The sequence below is a fragment of the Hippoglossus hippoglossus genome, chromosome 6 (genome assembly GCF_009819705.1).
Source record: "Hippoglossus hippoglossus isolate fHipHip1 chromosome 6, fHipHip1.pri, whole genome shotgun sequence".
NCBI lineage: Eukaryota > Metazoa > Chordata > Actinopteri > Pleuronectiformes > Pleuronectidae > Hippoglossus > Hippoglossus hippoglossus.
In genome coordinates, this window is record NC_047156.1 from 18,290,089 (window position 1) to 18,316,794 (window position 26,706).

Below are 26,706 nucleotides of genomic sequence, written 5' to 3' on the forward strand. Positions count from 1 at the left end.
TTTGCACATAAACAAAACAACACCAACCAAGATATATAGATATTTTTTATTACAATTATCATCTATCTTAGCCTTATATTCCAGTTTGTACATTTATACAGATTACAATGATTTGCTTATGATATAGTGAACCATAAATACACCACTCAGCCAGGCCTTTTAATACACTCAGTGTTTCTTTTAATATGTTTGCGGTGCACAAGCCTGAAAGAAAACACATTTGAAGAGCTTGGGTCAGAGTCAATTCGTCATTACATTTCTGATACCCTCATGGAAAAGGTCTCTGTACCATTTAGCAATAATTAAATGTTTAAGGCATTTTGGTACAGAGCATGCCATTAACGTAAGGGTATAAAAAATAGCCATTTCAGGTTTTTTTATTCTACAATATATACATTCATATCTGCACTGTTACAGTTCAGATGGTGCTTTATAAATATACATTACTCTCAAATACTTTCTTACTTGCAGGTTGTAATGCTACAGAAGCGAACACCTATGAAAAATATGTATGAGGACATGTGTCTTACACAAACACCTGGGTAAATTGACTCTGAAGCATTTATTAGCAAGCAGTGACAGGTGTATGTCAGAGCACTATCCAAAGCTGAGGATAAGTGAGTGAAAGCCTATGAAAGTATACAGTTTTTCCCCTTGTGTCCCTTTTTCTTTTTGGACTTAGTCCATTGGCCATAAGGTGAGGAAGACATGCCTACCACAGGGCTGGGCAAGTCATCAGTGTAGTAGTGTCTATGGGGCCTAGGCTGAGGAATGGGTTGACCCAGGAAAAAGCCCTCCTCCTCAGAATCAGAAGAAGAAGATGAGCATGTGGAGCACCAGTCATCATCATCCCCATACAGCCCCAAGAACCTCCCCATGGCTGGGCCTTGTAGCCCACAGTCTGACAAAGCAGAAGGACTTGGTCGGCCATGGATGGCTTGGTGACCCTTGGGGCCAAGGGCGTTCCCTCTGTGGTCCACTTTGTAGCTCATCTGGGCCCTCTCCTTGGGCAGAAGGTTAAGAGCATTGTCAGAGCGCGACTTGCGACTGCGGCGACTCCTGTGGTGGTGATGGTGTCGACCAGATTGAAGTCCCTGGCCCTGTTCCTCAAAGTGGTACACTCTCCGTCGAGTCCGTTCACTCATGGGGGGTTGACGCACTGGGAGATCACAATAATGACCATTGTCAACCACATCATCAGAGAATTTGACCTGTTGAGGCCTAGACTGTGAACGAGTCCTTCTGATTGCAGGGACATGAGGTTTGGGACTGTCCACTGGCCGAGCAGCCATCTCCTCCTCTGGAACAATTTCCTCCACCTCCTCATGCTCAAATACAAGGCTCTTCAGGGAATTTGCACTTCTGTGTAACATAGAAGAGTTGAGGGTGCCCATATTACTGGTTTTGTCACAGTCTTCTGTTTCCAGTTCTTGGAAGCCTTGCAAGGAATATACCAAAGGTCTATCTCTACTATCACCATCTACTGAGGCCCCTGGAGAGGAGAGAAAAAAATATATAAAATGTTTGCTCATGGATTCAGGAATCTGTTTCAACAACCAATCATTGCTAACAGGTAAAATATTACATTTTAATACCTGATCATGTCAAGTTTACTCACCAGTTATATTTGAGAGAGCCAGTGAGTCCATGGAGTCTCTGACACTTTGATCTGTTTTCTTGAACTCATCTGTGATACACTCCAAGGAGTCATTGTACCATCTTGACTCCTCTCCCTGGAAGCCTCCTCCAGCCCCATGATCCAGCTCCAACTCCTGGATTTTTCTACTGCTTGCTGGGCCCGGGTGACTACCATAGGCTGAGTCCCCTAGCCCATCCTGTGACTGGGCCCAGTACATGTCAGCCTGGTACTTCTTACTGGCCAGACTGCCCCTTCCTCCTCCACTGCCGCCACCAGCTGTAGACGATTCCTGCTTCGCCTTTGCATCCTTTTCAGTCATCCAGAAATCTGTCGGTCTGGAATCATTGGCTTGCTGAAAGACCCCGTGCTCTCCAAACTTTAATAGCAGCTGAGTCATGTAGTCTTCATGCTCAGCCCACTCCTCCTCTTGGTTCTCAGGGGCCTCAGTCTCCTCACCACGTCCTCTCCAAAAATGCTCATCAGATAGGTTCATGTGGGCCAGCTTGTTGGTCAGGGTGTCATCGGCATTTCCACTGAAGCCAGGGAACTTATAGTTGGCAGAAGGTGAAAAGAGGAGTGACTGTCTGCATTGATCAGCTGAGCGACTGCTTTTGCCCATGCGCACACTGCGTCTGGATTCACGTGAGCGTGCTGACTGGAAGGCAGAGTCGGAGGAGTCAGAGGCCTGTACATCTTCCCCAAGACTGCAGTTCTTGGAGCAGTAAATATGACCCTGGTGTGGTAGAAAGGGGCAGCCCAGGAGAGAGCTCTTACACTGGGCACAGCTGAAGCAGCCCTCAGTGGCATGCCAGTGAAGGCCATCATAGGTCATTTGGGCATGATCAACGCCTGAAAACGGGGAAATGTTGAGATGGTTAGCAAAACAAATCTAAACGCTAGGCAACGATGACAGGTGTATTACTTTAACACAAGAATAAGACAGAACTGTCTTACCAATGTGCTCTCCACAAGCCTCACAGTACTCTGCATAGAGAGACTCAAAGCAGCCACAGCAGTACGGTCTTCCATCCTTCATGATGTAGCGCTGCCCCCCCAGAATCGTCTCACATTCAAAACAGGAGAAGTGCTTCATGTGCCAGTGGCGCCCCTCTGCCTCTGTGCACTCATCAGCAAAAATAATCTGTTGACAAAAATGTTCAATGTAAGAGACAGAACTGCCATCTTTGGTCTTTCTGGTTGTCATCGATCTACATGGTACATTGTTGTTGAATTTATTCAAGTCAGTGGGGAAGTAAAATAAATGTAAGTGCTATCCCAAAGGAAATGTGAAAAACCATAAACTTCAGACTGGACATTTTTCCCCAACTATCTTTTTTTTTTACTTAGTAAACAGTCTTGTGGCTTTACCTCATCGCAGGATGAGCAGCGTGGTTTTAGGAGCTCAGCATGGTGCCTTCCACAGTGGATCTTTCCATCATGGTAGAAGTAGATCAAATCCACCAACAGTTCTGTACATGTGGAGCAGGCAAAGCATGCAGGGTGCCAGCACAGCCCAGGCCCCGCCCTCGAGGCGAACACTGCCATTTCTCCACCATTGATGTTTTCACCGCACTGTAAAATCCAGACATGATGACATGATTTATTATAACATTTTGAAATCACTGAATTTGCACAAAATCACAAAATATACAGAAACCAGATCAAATGGCTTCCAAGTTCGTTTGTATGGTTGATGAGGGGTATGTGTTGCCCATCTGCATGTGCAGGTGGGTGGTCCTAACTTTAGTCCTTGAGTGGCCAATTCCCCCCCCCACTGATCTATCCTCCTTACCAGTGTATCACATGAAGAAACATTTCCAATAAGTTCGAGAAAAGTACCTTGGAGGAAGTATTAGTGTGTTGTAAAGATCTATATCAGCGGGACTATGTTTTGACAAGGTTTATGGGCGTCCTTAGGCTGCTCAATGATTATTGTAAATTCTGAATGCAACATTTTACTGAGCCACCCTAGGCTGCACAGTAGAGGATACTTCTTAATCCGCAGGGATACAAATCCAGCTTGTGTTTAGGGATCTCTTAAATAGCATGGCTGACACTGAGATCTTTATGTCATCTTTCCCTCTGGGTTTTAGTTAAAACTGGATAAAGATTAGTTCAATACCCATGGAGAAGATGCCCAGAGAACAGGCAGCAAATCTTCAATAAGGAGTTGGAGAATGGTTTTGGATTTTAGAAGAATATCTCATTGGTCCTTTTGTTCAGTACAACATCATACCACTGTCATTGTTTCAGTCCTCTCCATATATACAGTTGTAAATAATACATGTAAAAAGGGGGACTTACATGCTCACAAACGCTGTTCAGAAGATTCCGGGGCAGCAGCTTTAATGTACCCCTCCCCAGAGCTTCCCTTTTCCTCTGGACACTGAACATATGTAGCTCCTTCTTCTCCTCCTCGCTGAGGGAATGGCAGTAACGCACCTGAAAATGAAGGTGATAAGTTATGGTTAAAAAGACGGCCAGTGTAACAGTTAATCATCAGGAATAGAGGTGATTCCTTCCTTTCAGGGTCTTGTACTGAAAAACAACTTGCTGGGTGGGATATGAATAGTTTTAGTGACCTTTTCAAATTATGCCCCTTGGAAGATCAAACTGCAAGACTGTTGGCCTCTAATAAAGGTGATTGGTAAGTATAAGTGGGCAGAGTGCATACCAAAGCATGCTGAACAAAGCCAACTCTTGACCCCAGCTTGCCCTTTCCACACCCCCCAACATATCTCCACCCACAGTCCCTGATTGAGAATCTCATTTTTACAACAGGCCTTCTTGATGTTTCCAAAGCCTTAACAAGAGGGAAAGCAGACGTTTACACAAACAAGGCCTGTGTTTAGAATGAAGCCAAGAGGACGGGCAACAAAGGAGGAAAGACAGCCAAGTTGAACTGTGGTGCCACTGTGGTGGTGGCATCACATAAAACCTCTTTCAGCCAGCATCCCTGTTGCCTGCTGAGCAGTCCTCATAAAAACCACTGCTATGACAGGAATCCCACTGGTGGGGGCTCCCAGCAAACATCATAAAATCATCAAGTCAAAAGTCACATTGTGCCCACACTACATGTCTACACGATTGTGGAACAAAAATCCCCCAATGTGATGTCAACATGAATGCCAAGGGCTCACATTAGTGGGATGGCATGGACATCTTAACGTTTTTTTAATGCTGTGGGTTTAGCAGGCAGCAACAGATCCAGCTAGCGTGGATCTCTCTTACAGCTTGACAGAGTAAAACTCTGATACCGCATTGACTTTACAACCATGCACTCAAAATATTCTCACCTCATTATCGTGTGGTGGCAGTTGATAGAGGAGCTGCTTGATTCTGAACTTCTCTCCTGGACTGTTGACATAGGGAATCTTATCCTCAGGCAGACAGGAGAAATATAACTGGACCTGAAGAATAAAGCATGAAGTAAGGCGATTAACACTCAAACACACCATATGACACCAAGTAAAAGCATTGGGACTAGGTACAAGGTTTTGGTAGTGAAACATAGTGAGAGTAAGGCAAAAGTCATGAGGCAAAAAAACTAAATTTTTGTTAAGCTGGATGGTTCAATGATTCCCCACACAACCAAACTGAAGCTCATTCTAAATCATATATATTGTTGTTTCCAAGAATTTAAAACCCAAACTTTCATCTATCGAATCCCAGCAATATATTATATTGTCTTGGATAGAACAGCCCGTATCTCTGAGGACACACTGTTTTTTAAGATACCAAAGAATCAGCACATTAATTTGTGAAGAGACACATTCTGGGACAGCTCTGTATTAGATGTATGGACGACTTAGTTTGTGGAATGAAAATGTTTGCTGGAGGTTTTCCTAACCCCCCATCAGCTTTATTTCTAAAATACAACATAAAGCAGTAGTGCTCTTTGATTATGGCACTGAAGAAATCATTTAATTCTGTACTAAAACAAGTCCAAACAGGTCAACAGGTCAAATTGGTTTAAAGGCTGTAGTTTTCCAGTGATATGCTCGTCTCAGGACAGGACAAAGCAGCCTGTTGTTGTGGCACTTTGACCCTTGGGGCTAGCCACTGGAAACTAAACTTTATGAGGGAGGGGCTATTACAGCCAGCCAGATAAAGAGGTGGGATGTGCTTGTCTTGTGTGTTAGTGGGGCTTCCTGCAGCTTTGGCCGTCTAGGAGGGGGGGGTTAACAGCAATTTACCCTGACAATCAACCCAACGTTTGCCCCCCACCGTAAATTATGCACATTTTCATGCCGCTATTAGCCCTCATCCAGCTCCTTAGGGGCTGGGGAACAGTCAGCTATCACCCAGGCCCTATGTGTTTCTTCACTGTAATGATGACCAATAATACGTGACCTATTCAGGGCAATAGCTGCAGTAAAGGCATTACAGTTGACCCATGCATTTTCCAAACAAAAGGCCTTGCATGATTGGGCTTTAAAGTTTTCTGCTGCTGCGAACCCATCTCTTCTTGCCCACCACCCCCACATTGATTCCATACATGTTGTTTAACAAGGGAAGGTGGATGGAGAGAATCGTGGCAAGAGAGAAATGAGGAGTGAGGAGGGATTGGGAAAGTGCCACATCACACTGGCTGCCCCGCGGACACAACTAACAGTCCTGCCTGTGTTTGTGGAGACAAAGGCTTGTTAAAAGACTGCCCCTTGATTCCTGATCCCGCCATAAGCACTAAGCTCAACCCACCAAGTCCTCCTCCTAACAGAGAACTTGATAATCACAAGCAGACTTTGCCATGCCGCAGTTTGTAAATAAAAGTACACACATCCTGCCCTTAAGTGACTGCCTGGTAAAGCCTGTCAAGTCTGCGTCAAACAAAGGGACCAAGCAAAAGTTTTATGAAATATGTTGTCTGTCCCATAGGTTCAATCATCCAGAGACTTAAGTTGGTATGTTACTCAGTTATGAACTGAACAGCATTTATCTGGGCCAGGCAAAAGGGCTAGAAGGGAGTTAGAATCAGGTCAGAGCTGTTTTTATTCTCTGTCCAGAGGATACACCTGGATTCATTTTCGTGATTAGGGGAATTAATGATTTATGAACCAATGAAATAGATACAATAGCTAAAATGAACAATATTGTGCTTCAAGTCTTCTTTGTATTACTAGAGGGCCATAACTAAATTAATGCTTGTTTAAACTCAGCTCATAACACTTTTATGAATTCCATTGACAATAACAAAAAGAATAGACTGTAAGCTATGTTTTGCTCACCTGTTCGGGCCTAAGGCCAGGTGGTACCCAGGCGTACTCCTCCAGCGCACAGCCTGAGTCATCATCGGAGGTGGAGCTGCGTTGGAAGCCAGAGGTCAGCTTGCTGACTTTCTGCTCCATCATCAAGTCTCGCTGGCGTGCCCCACCCGGGAAGCCAGACGCCGACAATGCTGCACTCGCCAGGCTCATCAGGCTCTCGTTTTACTAGACAGACAAAGTAAAAAAAATGTAAGGGTGAGGGAAACAAAGAAAAAAATAATTGGGGCGAGGACAATAAGCGGAGGGAGGATTTGAGTGACAAGAAAATGAAATTTTGGTTAATCAGCCATTACATCAGCCAGTGCCCACATAATGCTATCCTCACTCCATCTAATCCGCTTCTCTCATGTCAGTGTCATTCCACTGAATGTTAACCACCAGCTGAGTCACACCATCATGGTCCCTTTCATGAGGCCCACACCCCCCTTCAAAAGGCCATTACGGTATCTGAGCAAGTTTTTCTCAGTTCACTTCTAGTGATGTGTTTACTTCATAAAGACACTCGTAAAAATAACTATACCCTTTCACTGCTATTGTGGTGGAAGTTAAACATGTGCCCTCCTCATGTGGCTTTTGGGGATATAGAGGCCATTAGGAAATTCCCAAAGCTTCACGAGGTGACGTCCGATCTCATTATAGTGACAGTAACAAGCAGTTAGCTATTCATAAATACACACAGTGAATTCCGAGTTTCTTATATGTATGGCTGGGGAATGTTGAACAGACTTGTTCCTTTCTAACACTGTAATTTAGTTTGCCACCAACACAAAAGTAAGAACAACACTAGAGATTTGTTCTTTCACCTTATCTACAGAGCTTTGGTCATCCTGTAGCCTGCTGAGGTGCTGCGTCATACTTTGAGAGGGGCGACCACATGGGAACTGATGCTGGTTTGATCAGTTGAGCCTTAGGTCTGTATAAACACAAGCCTGGCCTTAAGACAGGACTAACATATGGAGAATGTCCTCAATCTTGGTCTCTCCCTTCATCTCCCCTTTTTCTTTGGACTGTTTGTTTTCCAACCTGCCACATTGAGTGTCTGATCATCCTTTCATCTCTAAGATGGACAGAGCAATGCCAGACAGGTGAAGTACTTGGTTGGGGAGGGATGGGGTTGACTGATACTCTGCTGGACACTGACAATGCAACAGAGGGAAAAAATAGATCAATGAGATCAAAGACTTGGACACTACGTGTGTGGTGGCAATTGTCACAACATTTGTACTTAGCCACCCAATTGCAGACGTGATGGTACTCGAGTAGCAATACAGATAGAATACAAATAAACCAGTGTATAGCTGGGTAAAATAGAAAGTAATGATTATTAAATCTTAATTGTCAAGTGTAACTTGCTGTATGTACATTCTGCTGAGCAGCAGCCACTCTGGAAACTTATTTTTCAGTGTAACAAAAGGAATTGTGTTCCCTTAGTTTGGGAACCAAAACCTTCTAGTAATGAAAAAGCATGAGCCATTGACCACATCACTCCTAAAACCCTATAACTTCCCTTCCCACTGCAGTAGTAGCAATCAGACATGGAGATGATGAATGAGTGTCCAGTTGTGGTCATTTCTCACAGGCCAGGGGCTCTAACTGAGATCAAATGGGAGCCCAGCCAGTGTCCAGCAGCCTGGCCCTTACACCACCTCCCCCAAAGCCTCTACCCCCTATGGCTGGCAAGGGCAACAAGGGCCGCTGAGAGACAGCTGAGAAAACTAGACACACTCGAATGCAGCCTTTGAACACAAGGGTAACAGTAAAGGGGCTTGGAAATCTGCGCTCTCCCCTGGAATGATATATAGGCCTGGTTGCCCTTGCGCATGTGCAGCTCCTATTCATACATGAAGAGTGAATGCACACATTTAGCTGAAACCAACATGGACACAGGTGTGCAGAGAAGCCACCATAGGCTATGCTTGTCCACACACATATTATCATAAACACCTTGTCAGATTATGCTTCTGGTTATGTGACGACCCTCTGAGATAGCAGAAAGCCAGACTCTCCTCCTTACCCCTTCACGCCACGCATCTACTGGCTATTCATTTCAACTCATCTTCCTCAAGTCATCCACCTATGGCCTCATCACTGCCAACTAGTGGCATACCCCCATCTAGTCTGACCCTTCGGAGACAATCAGTGGTGGATTCTCTGTCTTTTTGTTACTCCATTGTATCACAAAGTGTCAAGTCAGGTGGATTGGCTTATGACAAGTCCCATTAAAACGCCTCTGCCGTCCTGAACAATGGTGCCATTGTGGAGGAATCCGCTGAATACTTGTTCCATCAAGATCCTGTTCATCTCCTTTTTTCTCTCCCGAAGATGTGGTGTGTTATCTCCATTTCCATGACAGTTAAAGCCCTCAAACCCAGATAACCTGTCTTCAGATGAGAGCGCAGGGAGACAAATAAGACACTCTCTTGTTCTACATTGACTTTCAAATGAGACCAAAATAACCTGCAAAAATGTGGCCTTGTTTGAGAGAAGCTAGGGTTTCACGTGGGAGATGGCTAACTATAGGCAGGTTCAGTCAGGAGCCAACAGACACCAATGTCCCAGCCTCACGTTTTATCAGGCATAGACTCACTCATGCGCTACATTTCTTAAAAAGATGTTTGCTTTCACGTGCTGGCCAAGTCTCTGTGAGGATGTCTCACACAGCCAAACCTGACTCATAGGAATGTTGGGCTTGAACTTCAGCCAAGCTCGCGAAAAGGAATACAGGATGTACACAGCTTGGTGTTAGGCAAAGACCCTTCTCATACAACCACATCTGCTTGCATGCTAATTTTTCCTTTTGGATGTCATGCAGCTCATTTCCTCTGACTTTGCCCAGAACGCTTCCTTAACTTTTTGAATGACAGAAACACGGAGCCAAATAACTTCACCATGCTTACACTGACTTGCCAACTCACTGACTCATCACTTGTGTCGACCTTTTAAAGGTTTTCTTCCAACAAGGGACTTATGGTTTGTGAGATTTGTTCTTTAAACTCTCCCCTCTCCCTGTTCCACTCCCCCTGCCCTGCCCTGCCCTCCTCCCACTAGCCAGACCCCTGCAGTCCTGAATGTTTAACAGCCTCTCACTCTTTTGTAAAGGTGCTTGTTAACATGGATTTGGGAGCTCTAGGCCTGCATATCTGACTGATCTGCCCACAGAGGGCCAGAGTGTAGTGGGGGTGTTATCAGGTTGAGGCTAAAATGGGGTGAGTGACATGTATGAAAATGTTAATTTGTCTTGTTCAACAAAAGGGAAATTTAAGTCAAGGCAGGTGAAAGAGGGAAGCTCAAACACATCCTCGCCTTGAAAGGTTTTCAGTGAATGAAGATTTGAAAGCCTCCCACTAGTATTGAGAATGAATGAAGAGATCTGTGTCGTCGGAAAAAAAAGTGCACAATGACTTAGTTTTGTTACCCTGAAAGCTTCTATTGCATCAGTCTCCCTGTAACAGACTCAGAATGAGTGGGTGAAAACTTGATTCATTAAGGAACACCCTGTACATACAGGATCCTGTGTGAACTATAGGATAATCTTGTTTATCAATTTAAGGAATATAAACCCTCTCAGAGGACCTCATACTGCGACTGACAAAAAGAAAATACAGCCACCAGTGATATTTAAAAGAGTATCCAACAACACTTCCACTCAAGTCCCAAGTCCCTAAAAATCCACAGTGGAGCCATGACTTAACAACCCCTGAGAGAGTGCACAGGAAAAATAAGCAGCCTCTGGTCTGAATTACTGTCTATATTCCTCTAGGAAGTGGATGATGGACATGCACACAACCCAACACAGTGCTCTCTGTCAGTTTGGACCGGCCCAACATGTTTAACTTGGCTCCTGCGAGCTCAGCAATGCAGGATCTGCTCTAGTTAAAGAGAAAAACAAGATTTTCCCTGCCTACTTCAGCTTGAACTCCAAAAAACTTACAGACACTTTTTGTGTCAGACATGATATGTCTTAACTGCAGAGAAAATACATCATATTATTTCCCTCCCTGCACCTATAAATATCTTCATGTGACAAGTGTCAACAGCTCCCTGTCAACTGGTGGCACTTAATGTTTTAACTGTATGAAACAAAACCTGATGGCCGGATCAGATCTGTTAAACAATTAGATCGTTGTATAAGCCAGCAGCCTCACATGCACACCTAAACCTGTTTGGGGTTAAACCTGTGATGAAAGATCATATAAACCGACTGAGCATCATTAAACCAGGAACTAAAAAAAACAACACAGAGGGAGGAGATGTTTGAATCCAATCTGTCTGAAAGTCAGACCAGAGAGTATTGCTCGGTTTAGGCAGTGTTCAGGTGCTACATGAGTTTGGTCAACTTCCAGAGGTCTCCTTTCGTGGCGTGGAGAGTGTTTTTTCAAGCCCAAATGGATGGGAGTGACATCCCCACAGGGATCTGCACTAGGGAGACCACCTGCATGCACCGGCCAGACTGAACCATGACTCTACATACACATGCTGCTGTCACGTAGAAGACATCGAACACATCTAAATCCCTGTGGATTCACTTTGCAGGGTAGGAGACTACTCACACCTTTGCACCTTAATTGGAAAAAAACTACCTCTAAAGAAAAGACCTTGACTTATAAATGAGAAGTTGCACAGTTTCATCTCTAACTTTAATATGCTGTATTTCTTGTAAATCATGCAATACTGTGATTAATAATTAAATCATCCACCAATTAAACTAAGCAATCCAAAGGATTCCATGTACATGTACATCGGCATCACAGACAGTTCAGGATGGTTTATGGTGCAGAACTTTAACATCCCCACTTCTTCAAGCAACACATTTTTTTCCTGCTTCACTACAACCAAAGCCTGTTCCTTTGAGAAACCTAATTATGTCTTTCTCAGTCATTTCCCTGCAGGTCTTACCTCAGTGTAGGCCAAGTCTCCTGAGGTGGGCAGAAAAAAGGATCTGATCACCACTATATCCAGTCCTAGATTCCTCACCAGCCTCCGGGCTCCATGTCTGTGCAAGATCCTCAGAGCTCTGATTCCAGGACAGAAGCAGTCAGCCTCCTCTACCCGAGCTGTCAGCACAGTAACAGCCCATATCAAAGCTGAGGCTGTAAAAAGTCAGGGAGATGTCTGTCTGAGTGCGTGGGAGACAGTGTTAAGAGGGGTGTGTGCGTGCGTGTACATGGAGGAGCTCAACCAGATGGTCATCCCTCCCTTGCCTCTCTCACCAACCATTCCTCCTCCTGCTTCCCCCAACCCAGCCCTCTTAACCTCAGCCCGCCCCCTTAACCTCCGAGCAGCCAGTCACCACAGGGTATGGAGGAGTGAGGCGTCTCTCCTCCGCTGACCCTCCCCTCATACTTCCAACATATGCTCCTAAATGAGAACCACCGGTAGAGCCCCAGCTCACAGGAACTGCACTTTTAAGTAGCACATCAGTGATGGCAGAGCTCGTTTTACCACACCGACCGCCTCGTATCCACAACAGCTTTCACATGACATTCTTCTTTCTCCTTCCCCATCGACAGCTCAGAGATGTGGGGAAGGTGGTGGCTGTTAAAGACAGGATTTGGTTTATCTGGTGGTTGTCCCTCTTTTCTTTGCACCCCAAAATGTCCCCAAGTTACAGAGAGATGTTTGCAAACTATGGCTTTATGATTACATAGTGGCTGCTGGCTTGAGTGAACAAAAGATGCTTTATTTATCCCTTCGCACGTCTACAACATTCTGGCTCGGCCTCACATAACCCTCCGCTCTTACTGAATATGATGTCAGCAAGTCTTAACGAGACTAGCTGTCAGGCCTTTAAGATATAAATCACAGACATCCGATACCACCACAAATTTGTTTTTATCAGCCCAACATTAGCTGAGTGAGGGTTAAACATTGTACAGCTCAACTTTGTTACATTGTACAAAATATGAACATAACTATATTATGGGCATAAGTAAAGTCAAATTGTAAATGTAAGGTTCAACAAATTAGCTAAATCGAAACGCAACCAAAAAAAGCACAGGATACTCAGGTCACAACTAAGAAAAAAAAGAAACTAACTAGTTCCCTCTTCGATCTGATGATCTGCTGCTTTCCTTTGTTTCCTATGATAGTAAAGTGAATATCTCTATGTTTTTAAGTAGTTTACTACAGAATATGAATATCTCAACCGGGCGCTGGATACTTATACAAGGAATTTTACGTTCCAGCCCGACTTCAACTCATTTGTATTTATCTTCACAATCCAAACCTAAATAACGAGAATCTTCAAACTTTTTTGAAGCAAGCTTTAAAACCAACCTAATAGCTTATATCCAGGCTTTCTCTTTGCCTTTATCATGTACTAAAAAGACAGGAGCTTAAATTACAGACGTGTTCTTTGAAACCCAAATGCACGTAACGACTCATCCTTTGAAACTCCCTTCGAAGGACACAGTTGACCTCTACCTCTCCTTCACCTCTCCAGGAATGTCAGAGCGTGATTCTCTTCCTGTTGCCTCAGAAAACAAAAGTGAGCAGTTTAAGTCAAATCCTGAACAGTTGCACCTTTTGCATCCTTTTGTGGTTGTGTGGTCGCGATGTCAAAGTGTTACTTTCTCCCGTAAGGACGTGCTTTACAGCGAACGCGACTCTTCTTGGATAAATGCAACTTTATCCTTTTCACTGTGAGGTTTTGTTGAGGAGGTTTAACATACTTGTAAGAATGTAAAACAAAGCAGCGGAACATTTTACTAGGAAGCAAGGAATCTATAAAACAGCTAAAATTGCTCTTTTGAAAAACATTTTAGCAGCTGTTTAATTTTGTGCCGATGACGTCAGGGTGTGATTCCGTGAACTTGAACACATGCAAGAAGCATTTACACCATGGGGGCCGATATAACGGGATTATCACGGTTGTGCAGTGGATGCAACTTAATAGTTTGACAAATGTATCTTCGAATAACATTGAACGTGGAACAAGCACTGTCAACTTCACCATTCAGCACACATCCACACCATATTCACTGGTGCAAATTCCACAGTCTCCCTTAATCAGATGACTGATCAGCTGATATGTGGAACTTTGCATGTAGACAATTATGTTGTGCTGCACTAACTGGTCATTAGACACTCTAGTAAGCACATGTTGTGTAATCAAAATGTCAGTCAGAGAAGAAGAGCAAACCACGACCACTCTTACCTACGTTAACACACTCTGCATGACTGACAGCGTCTGATTGTCACTTTCCTCCATCCTCTGCATGCTCACCCACTTCACATTCACACCATTAAGTGTTAAACATCACATTGTGGGCGATGTATGGTGACTGTCATCTCACTGTCATTTACATTTAAAATGAAATGCAGCTTTAAGTTTTGTCCAAAGTGGAAACATATAAATGAATAAACTGAAGAAGATGGGAGCTAATGTGCTTTTATTCTGCAGGGCGCATGTACTGTATACGTGTGTGTGTGGGTGTGCGGACAATGCCATTGTAGCAGCCAAGGCCAGGAGGAGAGGTACCCTTTCACAGCAAACTTCAGGCCTTTGTTCTGGTCCAAAAGACTCAGCACCCTGCCCCATTAGCAAGTCTTAGAGGGGAGGGAAACACAGCATCCTGCCCTGGAAGGGGGAGGCATTAATGAAATGCAAAGCTAAGATGGTAAACTAACCTGGACAAAGGTTGCAGACTGTAGTTGGCCAAAGCACTATGAGGGAACAGAACTGTTCAAATAGTTGGAAAATGTATAGATGATCAGAATGTTTATTCCCTTTTGACAAAGCCCTTCCTAAAAGAGTTTAATTTTAAACATCTTTGAAGTTCAAATGTGAAGACTTCTTACTCTAAAATAGCAAAACAATGGCCTCTGACTATGAGGTTTGGACAACTATTTAAAGACATCTGTGGATTATCTTTAGTCTCTCTAGTGGTAAAGAATAACAGCATTCTGAAAATCTGTATGAGTTGGCACGACTCCATAGTTAGAAGCAGCAGGCTGCACAGTTCAAGGTTCGCCATAGATAGTTGAATAATATAAAGATGGACAAGTCATGCATCCCTGACCCCTGACCTTAGAGAGCACCAGATGACCCATAAATCTATGGCCCCGGGGCTTTACGGCCCATTCCCCTGTCATAGCCACAATGACCTGAACAGCACCTCACACCTGGTCTACACCTTCTCACTGCTGTAAAAGAAGAAAAAAACACCACTCTGTGCAAGCAGCAAGGTAGTCCAGGACCAGCATGCCCTGACAATAACAGGACAGGGATGATCGTCGTCAGTACCAACACCCACTAAACAATAAAGCCGCATTCTTCTCTGGTCTAAACATGTCCTTGAAGAAGAGGACCCATAAAATAAGGCATCTAGTCAAAGCTGAACCCGACGATATCTCACGGTAAAGACGTGACCCTGATGTGAAAGATTGTCCAGAGAGGGACTCTATCTTAAATTCAAATCTCACGTAATCTGTTTAAATTAGTCAAAGTTTGGTCCTACGACATCATAAATTGGGGTACCAAGGGGGCAAAGGGAGGGTCAGTCTCCAGCTTACCTTCATTGATGACCATTGTTGAGAATAGCTCTCACTGGTGTGTGAGCTTGCTTATAAAAAGTAGGCATTCTCAGGGTTTAAATGACTTGCCAACGGGTATTAGCAGGACACAGGCCCAACAAAAGCCTCAGTTATAAAGGCCAATAAAAGCCTATCACTCTACTGTAACAACAATCCTTTTTACGCCTTGAAAGAGGGAGGAAAAGGTCAACTGGTGGAGCAGTCAGCGCATTGATATTGACTTAGCTAGATTGGCGCTGACAAACTCAGGTCAGACTGTGGTCTTGTTAGCCCTATAACCCTCACATAACCCCTCTTTACTGTTTCACTCTGACACATTGGAGGCAGCCCAGGCTAGAGCTTAGATCTGAGCTTACTTTCTGACAAGAGACATTTGTAAAAAATTAAAGAGAAATATCTACTCACTTGACACTTGACCTTTCTTAAGATCATGTGGCTCTCAAGAGCGCTGAAAAGGGGAAATCAAAATGAAAAACAAAAAGAATTTGCGGTTTATTGGCCTCAATTGGTAATGAGATATGGCTGCATTTGTACTTTTCAACTCTGCCCGAAAATCGAATTTTCCAACTCGCCAAACAAAAAAGGTCACAAAGCTTGAATCCTAGGTCTATAAACAAGCTGTCTGTATTTAATTATTAGATTACAGTTTGTAATGGTATCGTATAAAACCAGCAAGTCGATGATGTCAGTTATAATGGTTACATGGAAACAATCAGCGGACATCTTACTTATCTACCTATTTATTACTGCTTCAGGTAATTCACTGTAGCCCTGTTGTGTTGCACATGATGTAACACAACATGAATGTCCGGTTTCCCTAAAGCAACCTGTATGACACGACACGTCTCTGCCAAACAAAGCCTGGTGTCAGCACACTGGTGGTTTCTTCACTTGATCATAAGTACACTGCTCGCTAACCACTTTTCTAAACATCGCAGAGATGTACGATCCGGACAGGTCATATTTCACCCTCAATTTGACATCCTCTCACCTAGTTGTAAAAGCCGGACCTCATTGGGAACAATGGGAAGTGGAGCGACAGAGCTCCCGGGGCTGTTAAAGGGAGGAAGCCCCTTTATTTGAGGACACTATAACTCAACAAAAGCCTGTGGCTGTCTACGCACAGAGCGGCCCAAGGATGAATGGGCTGCTCTTACACTACACACTTGTGCTGACAAAAGCACTGGATCGGCAAAGGCCACAGCCTGTCATGTGTGGTCTCCATGGGCAAACTGGGATGAATATATAGACGTAAAATTACAAAACAGCACCACTAACAACTTAAGCCAATGAATTCCGCCCACATGACTCTGTTTTCACCATCATTCTTTTTAATTTCTTCAACAAAACTTTTATATTTCCCCCATGAATAGGAAGCTGTCAAGTTTTCCATGCATCCATTTTCATGCAAGGTGAAAAGGTTTGATCATTCCGGTTGGAACAGCACCCCATCAATGTCCAGGTTCAACACTTGTGACCTTTCAGACTGAATTTTAAGCTTATGACCTCACACTTTCAGAGAGTCTCGCTCGCACAAGCATTTAAAACCCCACACTTCACACACATCTGGGATTTTCTCCCCCAAAGTTAAACAGTATATCCCTCATATGGCAAGAAAAGTATTTCCTGTGTTTCCAGCCTCGGGCTCAAACGGACACACGAATGAGTCCACCGTAACAAAACAGCCAATATACTCGGGGCCCAGAGTGCTACGAGCAATTCATCGTAGAAGGACAGGATGCAGTCTTTAAAAAAAAAAGAAGGAAAAGTTGGTAATTCCCACACGTGGAAGCATTTTCCTGAGCCGCACGGCTTCAAAAGGCAAACCATGGAATCCAACAATACTCTAAAACAGTTAAGAGCTGCTCAGTCAGGATCCCACTAATGATTAACATTCCAGGAGAAACACTCCGTTACAGTCTTTTTAGAGCGTTCTAATTAAACACATGCTCCAATGCCACAGCATAGAGGGAACTCAGAGCGGGGATGCTTCTTTCCAGATCTGCTTAATTGGACACAATATAAGTCATTAAGGTGGTAGTAAAAATATCAGAAAGACCAGAGGAGAGGCCCAATCATCTGCCCTGTAAGGCTCCCTGTTGCTCTGATGTTGTTGACCCTTTAACCTCCTCATGTGACTCACATTCAAATGTACAGAAGGACAAAAAAAAAAGTCCTAGACTGACTTTCATTACCACTGGACGTTTAGTCCTAGCTGAGGAGACGTGTCTGGATGTTAGATGTTTGTCTCGTGTTCACATTTCTGAAAAGGATATAGATGGTATGCATGTATAAAGGTCATACATCTTGGGAGGCGAGGTTACATCTGATTATCAATGCGTCTGTTTGCAACACTAAGATTCTCTCCATGTCCTCTTTGGCTTCAACGTAAAGTTTAATACTTTTGACATGGTGTCTATAGATGAATCGCTATGACATCATTTCAACAAGTTTGTTGGTTTATATTATGATAGAAACTACTTATCATAAAAACTAATAATAAACAATTCAAGTCAATGTGCATTAACCTCTGCTTTGTCCACCGTATTTTCCCAAAATTGAAATGTGAAAAACTCACTGCGTGAAATTCTTCCCTTGAGAAATTCTTGATTTCCCAGAGACTTACCCGAACCTTAACCACTGATCCTTAACCTTAACCACCCCAATGGGACCACCTGTCCTCAATGACTGTTTTTAAGTCTGAAATGTGTCCCACAAAGTAGTCTAAGACAAAAGACACACACACACACACACACACACCACAACATGCCACACTGTTTATGTCTGAGGCCGGCTTCATGTCTGCGATTTGTCTCCACCCCCACCCGTCTTGCCGGGCACTAAGTGAGCTAATGTTATAGCTAGTTTCTCAAGTTGATCCCTCAATGCTTTCCCTCATTTCTTTTATTTTTATGTAAGACCGTATGCTGCTGTGGCTCTTAAAACTAGAGTTTTGACTGCTGATCGTTCAAAATCCTTGGATCAGATCGGTGCATCCGTACTCTAAACAGTCAATAGTAAAGGAAAGGAATCATAAATTCAACATGAAGATAAACTGGTTCTCTTTATGTAACTGTGTAAATTTGTTTGTCTGTATTTAGGTCTGAGGAGTTCCAATCTGGAGCCCCCAGGAGGCCTTGGTCAGTTTCACAGATATACAGGCCTGACAAAGGGCCGTTAGTGTCTGGGATCTTTGTGTGTGTGTGTGTGTGTGTGTGTGTGTGTGTGTGTGTGTGTGTTTTTGTGTGTGTGTGTGTGCATGTGTGTGTATTGGCACAATGTATATGTAGAGTGGAAAAAAGGACACAACTGGCTGCTTATCACCCTCCTACATTAAGGATACCAGTCCTCGAGGGCAACGCTTATTCTTAGAAACATCACATGTAATGCGTCTGTTTGGGTCTCCACCGGCGTGTTATTTTTGGAGCTGCTAGTACTGAGGTCATTAATGACACCCAACCACTTCCAGCCAGCATAACAGAACATGTGAGTGGGGGCACACAATGTTTATGTTTTCAAAAATAATAATCCTCCCCATAAAATCGGAGCTGCTTTTTTTATGCCTTCTCAGTATCATAAAACTTTCTCCCTTGTAATGGTCAAGTATGTGTGTGTTTGCCTGCGGCCGGGACGCATGCACAGATGTGCACATCTGGTGAGCCACTGCTCTTGTTTTCTTTGGGAGCCCAGCCCCTAACAGGAAGACAGTGCGAGCATAGCAAACAAAAGCCCAGCTCTTTCAACTGGCCTCTCACTAGGAGCTGCCGTCAGGTTGTTGTGGCCAAATGAACTGTTTCTGTGTCGGCTCAGTGGGACCATTGTTGGCCTCAGGCTGCTGCTCTGCAAGACATGTCCTCAGCTGGCCTTTGTCAATATTGACCCATCTTTGTATTGTGCTTCAACATCTATCTTTACTCTGCTGACTATTCTCAGATGATAAGAATAATAATACATTTCCACTGTGTAAAAGAGATTACAGTTTCCCAAATCCTAAACATAACTTAATAATAGCTGTAAATCTCACTGTACATTCCACATGCAATAAACCAATTTAACAGACAAATGCATATTAAAATAGCATTTGAATACAATGTTATAATCGGAGAGAGACCAATAAAGCGAACATGTCAGTGTCTCACCAGAGAGAGAAGTGGTAACCACGGTAGCGATGTCAATGAAAAAGAAAAGTCACTAAGAAGCTAAATAGGATCTTAACTGAGTTTGAGCACGTTTTGTTACATTTATTTGATTACAAACTTTTAACAAAGACGTGTCGTCAACAGAAAATGTCGGAGACCACGCCCCTTGCCCCCATTACCCGGAAGTTATATTCACAAAATGAATACCTGCAGCTTAAATAAATAATTACTAACACTACTCTAAATATAAATTATGGCTCCAACAGTCAACTTGGTTAAGAGTCAATGTTGTTTCGATTGTATTCATTCTGATTCCATCATGATTCTAGCTCCGGTTGTATCCTGGTGTATTTTTTTGCACAACAACAATAAAAAACAAAATTAAAAACAAAACATTGTATTTTGAGCTGACAAAGTGTGGTCGTAAACGGTCATGAGATGTAAACAGTGTTTTGTAAGAAAGAAATATTACATACATTTATTTTTCTGAGTGCTCACTGCTTTGCACTTATTTCTATTTGAGTCATGAAATCTTAGATGGACATTTTGTATTTTGCATGAAGGTACTTTCACTGTTTTCAGTTTCTGTTTTGCATACAAGGAAGTTAAATCCTGCTGAACACCAGGAATGTATTTGGATTCCCATTGGATCCGGACTTTGAGTAAATTATAAGAATAATAAAAACATGTCCCTTATCAGAACTTCAGTTGGAAGCAACTTCGACTGGTTGTTGATAAACACTGGCTCAGAATATAATGACTGTAACTACAACAAATACATAATAAGGATGTCAAAATGCAAAACCTCTGGAGTCCAACTGAAATGGGAGGAAGTCTAGAGTTTCATTATGAACATAAAATCCACTGTATAAAATGTTTTACAGAGCACTCGCTACTTCTGATGGATGAATGATCTTTAAATATGCTAAATATGTGGAAATGTATTGATACATTGATTTGTGTTTGTGTTTCTTCTTCTTACATTTTACTTGTGAGTTATTAGACTTAAATTGTGTATTTAGCAATTTTGGAATTGGCCTAAACTCGTTCTCTTGTTTTGCATAAATGTGTTTCCAAGCCTGACTAATGGAGGTAGTAAAAAAATGACAGGCTCAAAGTTTTAATGAGTAAATGTTCTGAGAGGAATATTCTGGCTGATATCCAGCGACTGACCCCACCATCTGTAACCTCTCCGAAAAAAATCCCAGGAAATACCTTTGTTTTCAGCCTCCAAAAATCCCTTTGCCCTGCAGAGCCCATTTTTAAACCCCATTGACCTTTTCCATATCATCCACGCTCACTGACTCCACCCCTGTGACAATGCCAACAGGGCAGGAGGAACAAGAGCCACAGGAAGGGGAGAAAGCGAGAGAGAGGGGGGGTGGTATTTTACATTTTTCCAGCCAAGAGTCCGGAAAGCTTTAACTGAATCCCCTGTTGTGTGCCGGGGAAATGAGCTGGGCTTTTTAATGACTATCTCAGAGTAATGTGTTTTCTTTCGCTTCCAGCCCTGTGATGCTGTGATTGTTTGGATGGATCCCTGTAGATGTGGAGGGACGGGGAGACAAACACGCCCTCCTGCAGACAGCCATGTTTGTGTCAGGTAGGGTCAGAACAACTCTCCAGCAGCTCCGTCGCTAAAGCTGCCGACATTTGGCGTCCTAACATGTGTTATTCCCCTTTATCAAAGACAGGCATGTTTGTAATAAGCACCTCTGCAGCGCTGCGCCGTGGTTATTATCCACTATTCACTCAGAGCTGAGCATCGTGTCTATACACGGTGGTGATAATGAAACATGTGTGTTGAGTACGGCTTTCATCATCGCGGTGGTCTCGTGGTCGGTCCCGCAATTACGCCGTGTGGTTACGAGAGATCTGCCGGGGCACTAAAATCCAGTGTGTGAGCCAAAAAACGTTTTTCCTCTAACATCATCCTGCAGCTCCCTAATAAACCGAGTTGTGCCTGCAGGCGCAAAATCACTAACTACCTTTAATCACTTTAGAATAATGCTGAGCATGTGGATCCAATGTGTGCCACCGCTTCAGGCCCATCCCACTGACTCTCATATACACGTTGAAAGTCACTGGCGAGGGACTTTAACCACACGGCGAGCACAAAGGTTATAATCTCTCCCACAGACAGCAGCATCCACAGACCGCAGTGTAACAGTGCCCTGAGTTTGACCGTCCAGGCCACCGTCCCTTCAGCCCAGGCCCAGTGCCCGCAGATTTCAGGGACCACCGGCGTTCAAACAAGCCATATTTCATCCAGCCTCCTGCCAACCTACCACAAACAGTTTACAGTCGACGGGGCTCTGCTCTCTGGAGCTTATCTATGGCGGCCCAACTCCGTGCCACATCTCCCTGTCCAGAGCCATGAAAGACTGGCCTCCTCTGACAGCTCCTCACAACACACGGCCCTGTCCCGCTCTGCTTTTAGCCCGGCCGCTGCGGTGAGCTGGACCACGTCTGGGGGATAAAAGGCTGCCAGAGTGTTTGGCTTGCAGGCGATTTACACGGACGCGAGGGTGATTCATTCTAGCTTCGCACAAACAGGCCTCTGTGTACATTTCACTGGTACCGGGCTTTTAAATCAACAGTGGAAAACGTATACAGACGGGCACTGGGACTTATATTCTGCTCATTCACACTCAGCTGGGTGTCTGCCACAAATGCACGCACTCTCCCGACACCTACAGAGAGGCCATACACACACAGAGGTGGACACTTTGTCTCTGTCCATCTCAGACAAACACACACACACACACACACGTTATCATAGGTCACCTTTAGGGGACTGGCCTTCATTTCCCAGAGACTTACCTGAACCTTAACCACTGATCCTTAACCTTAACCACCCCAATGGGACCACCTATCCTCAATGACTGTTTTTAAGTCTGAAATGTGTCCCACAAAGTAGTCTAAGACAAATGACACACACACACACACACACACACACACACACACACACACACACACACACACACACACACACACACACACACACACACCACAACATGCCGCACTGTTTATGTCTGAGGCCGGCTTCATGTCTGCGATTTGTCTCCACCTCCACCCGTCTTGCCGGGCACTAAGTGAGCTAATGTTATAGCTAGTTTCTCAAGTTGAAAGCTGCATCATGGAGGCGATCAAACAAAAACACAGACCTGTCTGTATATCTGCTGCCCAATCCTCCAGTTTTATAAGAATGCACTTTGGTGCTAAAATAAACCATTAACATGATCCACATTTACTAAGTGAGCAATCAAACACACTCAGGCGAGGAGAATCTGGGCTTTTTCCGTTGCGGCGTCCAAGAAAAATGACGATAAGACCAGTAGTTTTTATTTCCCTTTCACTTTCACACACAATCTAGAACAAAACGTTTTCTTTTTTTCAAAGTCGTTTGATTCTATTAATACGCACGATTCCCTCAGAGGCTTTGAAAATGAGATGTGAACCATCGCCGTTTGACACGAGAGGCCGCTCCAAAAAATCTTAAATCATTACGTCTATAAATAACTTAAATCATCACAGAGAATTCTCACCTGCAGCGGATCACCGAAAATACCAGCTCAGCTCAAATCTCCCCCACATGTCTCGCCTGCAAGATCATCTAAACATTAAATAAGTGCAGCTGCGAATTATGAGAGCCAGATTTGTGGATATGCAATACATCAAACAACATTGAGGGTGAATATATGTGCATCGTTCATTAGAAATCCTGTGGAAACAGAACTTCCTCAGAACGTGCTGGATGTCAGATTAAGACCTACATGCTCTCATTTGACCATGGGCCTGGAGTATTGTTGAAATCAGCCTTCATGCTCAGCTGAATCTCACTACAGGAAACCTGGAACGCTTCTTTCAAACTTCACAGTTACTCTCGATTGAAAATGTAAAGTTGTGCAGGTCATAAACTCAACGCTACTGTTCAGTTTCTGGGCAGTGAGGCCGTCTACCTCTATTCCAGCCACTAGGTGACACCACCACCTTGGTTCTGTGCTCTCTCTCTCTCTCTCTCGCTCTCTCTCTCTCTCTCTCTCTCTCTCTCTCTCTCTCTCTCTCTGCACTGGACAGTGTCTGGAGTGAATGTTGAAAGTGATATAATCATGAAAGTGACCAAAAAAAAGCTACTGGAAAAATCCCACTTATATTTGACCCAGTGAGCTTCACTTTGAAGTGGCATTGTGGAAATAGTGCAGAACGTGCAGCTTATCTCCCTCTTTACTGTTAAAGTGATCCAACTTATAATAAAAAAAAAAAGTCCCATCCACTTCTTGAATTGTCCACAAATCACTTCCACCATCAAGATATTTAACGTGTATGGGTGAAGCCATGTCCTGCCGCTGCTCTGCACCTATAGCTGACAGCAGCAACGTGTTTGTGTCAGCTGTGGCCATAGTGACAGATCTCAGGCCAGTCTCACTCATGCAGTCTGAACCAAGTAGGTCTGTCATTCTGTCATCCTGTCAGCCACCCCCTCCTCAGAGGACACGCACAGGACTCAATGGCTCATGGTGATATTTACTGAAAGCAAAATATCATTTTAGACATTCTTGGTTAAATATAACAGTGTCTGCTCTTCTATAACACTTTTGATCACAGATGAGTATGGAAATGTTGAGGGTGCGTCATTGTTGTCCAAAAAGAAAATGTTTCACTGTGAGATAATGAGTGATGAGTTTATTTGAGCACCATATCTGTGCATCATGATAAGCCACCTTGGCTCATTTTTAAAAGCAGCCTGGGAGATTCTGTAGATCAAACTATAAAGAGAGTCAGCACGTACTGAGCAATGTTGTGAAAAGCAAGTTGACAGATGGATTCCCTTACTTCAATAAAGCTTTTCCAGACTACATTTGAGATTAAATGCCTACGTTGTTATTCCCCAAGTGGGTTTAACATTATCCATCAAGGTTAGAAATGAGGAAAGTGCTAGTGACTCCTCTTACTGTATATTTGGCCGGGGTGTGTGACCACTCAACAGCTCTCCTGACAGCTATAGAGCCCTGCAGTGGCGGACAGGCAACGGTCACGGAGCGCAGACCAGTTGTCACCAAAGTGACAGGCGACAGCTGAGTCCATACATCTGGAGGCCCCGGGGACTCCACACTCTCCCACCAGCCCCACCAAGTTTTTTTTCATCAGTAGAGAAATGCAGTCGCTGTGGCTACACGCGCAGGGGAGAGTGAAACGTGTCTCTGCTGCGTAAAAGCGCAAAACAACGTTGGAGGATGAACTCATTAGATCCAGTTGGTGGACCTTTTGAGCTTACACAAGTAGTTTATGAACTCCCTAGTGTAACCTATTAGTGAGGATGTTATATGAGCTGTTTTCTCACTTACACACATGTTTCGTTCTTATTAACGCACACAATGTGGGTCAAACTGTACCAATTAGAGCAATTTCAACGCGTAAAACTTGAAAATAAAGTTTGCCAAACAAACCCATAGATTATGAACACTGTGAAAATAATGCCCAAAGACAGAAAACATGCACTGACTTGATCCACTCACCCTCCAAAGCGTTCAGTCTCAGTACAACCAGTATCCAGAACCAATATTCCTGAAGTGAGAAGGGCGATTCACGCTGCGTCTCATTGGCATCAGATGAAAAAGTCCCGGGAGGAGGGTGCACCACTGTGCCGCGGAGCTGAACCCAGAGCTGTGCACAGCGATAAGCTTTGAAGCCCAGATACTGTTGTGAATAGAAGAGGAGCACTTGCAGAGAGAGAGAGAGAGAGAGAGAGAGAGAGAGAGAGAGAGAGAGAGAGAGAGTCTGGTCTGACTTCATATGTCACCACATCCCGGTGATCCCAGTGGCGCACGGTGCGCTGTGGTGCTGCTCCGCTCGGCGGTCACGGTGAAATGACATTAGCGCTGCGCCCTGCCCATTGGCTTAAACCAGCGGCCCCCACCAATCGTGGAGAGAGGACCAGTGCGGAGCAGAGAGCGGACAAACGCTCCTGTGAGTCTGAACTCCTGCTGCTGCAGTGGGGAGTTAAAGGAGAAGTGTTTGCGTAATTTAAGCGCTTGGAAACTACTAAGTGAGTTAATCTTCTTTTGATGCCTTAACTTATTGGCTATCTTTACCTCCATGTAAACTTTTGCTTTTATGCTGTCTGAAATGAAAAAAAATGCATTTTAAGATCCCATGTTTCTCAATTTAAATATTTGCATCTCCATCCTCTCATAATTGTTTACACCAAGTCCAAACTATTATTATTATTATTGTTTTTTTGTCTCCCTCTTGCCACCAATGTGAAGTATTCACAAGGCCATCTTTATGTCCTCCCACACACTGCATGTGTAACCCTACCCCTATAGCAGGTCATGAAAGGTAAGCCTATATGCATACACTGAAAAGAGGCTTTTACTTCACTGTCTATTGAGACAAACTGTTCTGGGATCATCAAAGATTTGAAGACAGAGGCCACCACCCATACATCAGTGCATGAACACAATACAATAAAGACTGAGGTTTGTTCTGCATTCAAAGTCGTCATACAAAAGGTTGCTTTCTGTCGATTTTCAGATCAGAGTAGATCCAGCCTAATGTTTTTGTTGATTTTTATCACAGTCCTAGGAGCTAAACCCTGTTGTGGTTTCGCATGAACTCATGCGCTGATAAACTAAATAAGGTTGAGATAAGATTTTTGACTGGTGGACCTTTAAAGAGCTCCCTGACCTGCCGCGACCCAGATAAGGTCTTTTTCCGTGACATCCAAAGTGACACCGTGCCCCTGAACAACTGAACCAAATCGAGATATTTTGAAGCGTTTGGAAATCAGGATCTTATTACATCTTTGAAATTCTGCCATCTCTCTAAAAGGGCAACACTCAGACAGGAGAAACATGAAACATAAATGTGACAAATGCACCGACTAAATGTGTAACCTTTGACCTTTACGGCTCGCCCTTTCACTGGAACAGACGCTACATCCTCAGCTGACCTGGGTTTACGACCCGGTGGCCATCACATACATGGGACTGTGTGAATGCATTTTAAGTAAGAACAGGCTTAGCGAGCTCAAACCTGTCAGTCGTTCTTTACTCAGCCTTGGCATTAGGCAACCGAAATCAACACTGTGCCAGATCTTATATGGACCAGATGCTATACGTCA

At 43.8% G+C, this 26,706-nt stretch overlaps 1 protein-coding gene across 3 annotated transcripts; it reads right to left on the minus strand.

The window, feature by feature from the left end:
* Window positions 1-27: 27 nt before the first annotated feature.
* Window positions 28-25,602, minus strand: prickle1a (prickle homolog 1a). Of its 3 annotated transcripts, XM_034587437.1 has the most exons (9): window positions 25,100-25,602; window positions 11,803-11,996; window positions 6,868-7,071; window positions 4,936-5,049; window positions 3,944-4,081; window positions 3,008-3,211; window positions 2,594-2,780; window positions 1,619-2,488; window positions 630-1,492 (listed from the first exon to the last, which is right to left on the minus strand). In XM_034587437.1, exons 3-9 carry the CDS (start codon window positions 7,054-7,056, stop codon window positions 630-632), a joined length of 2,565 nt encoding a protein of 854 aa, XP_034443328.1. In that variant the 5' UTR covers window positions 7,057-7,071; window positions 11,803-11,996; window positions 25,100-25,602. The 3 variants fall into 3 exon arrangements, with proteins under 3 accessions (XP_034443329.1, XP_034443328.1, XP_034443326.1); XM_034587435.1 differs by lacking the exon at window positions 11,803-11,996; XM_034587438.1 differs by lacking the exons at window positions 11,803-11,996; window positions 25,100-25,602 and having other exon boundaries at window positions 28-1,492; window positions 6,868-7,056.
* Between the last annotated feature and the right edge of the window lie 1,104 nt (window positions 25,603-26,706).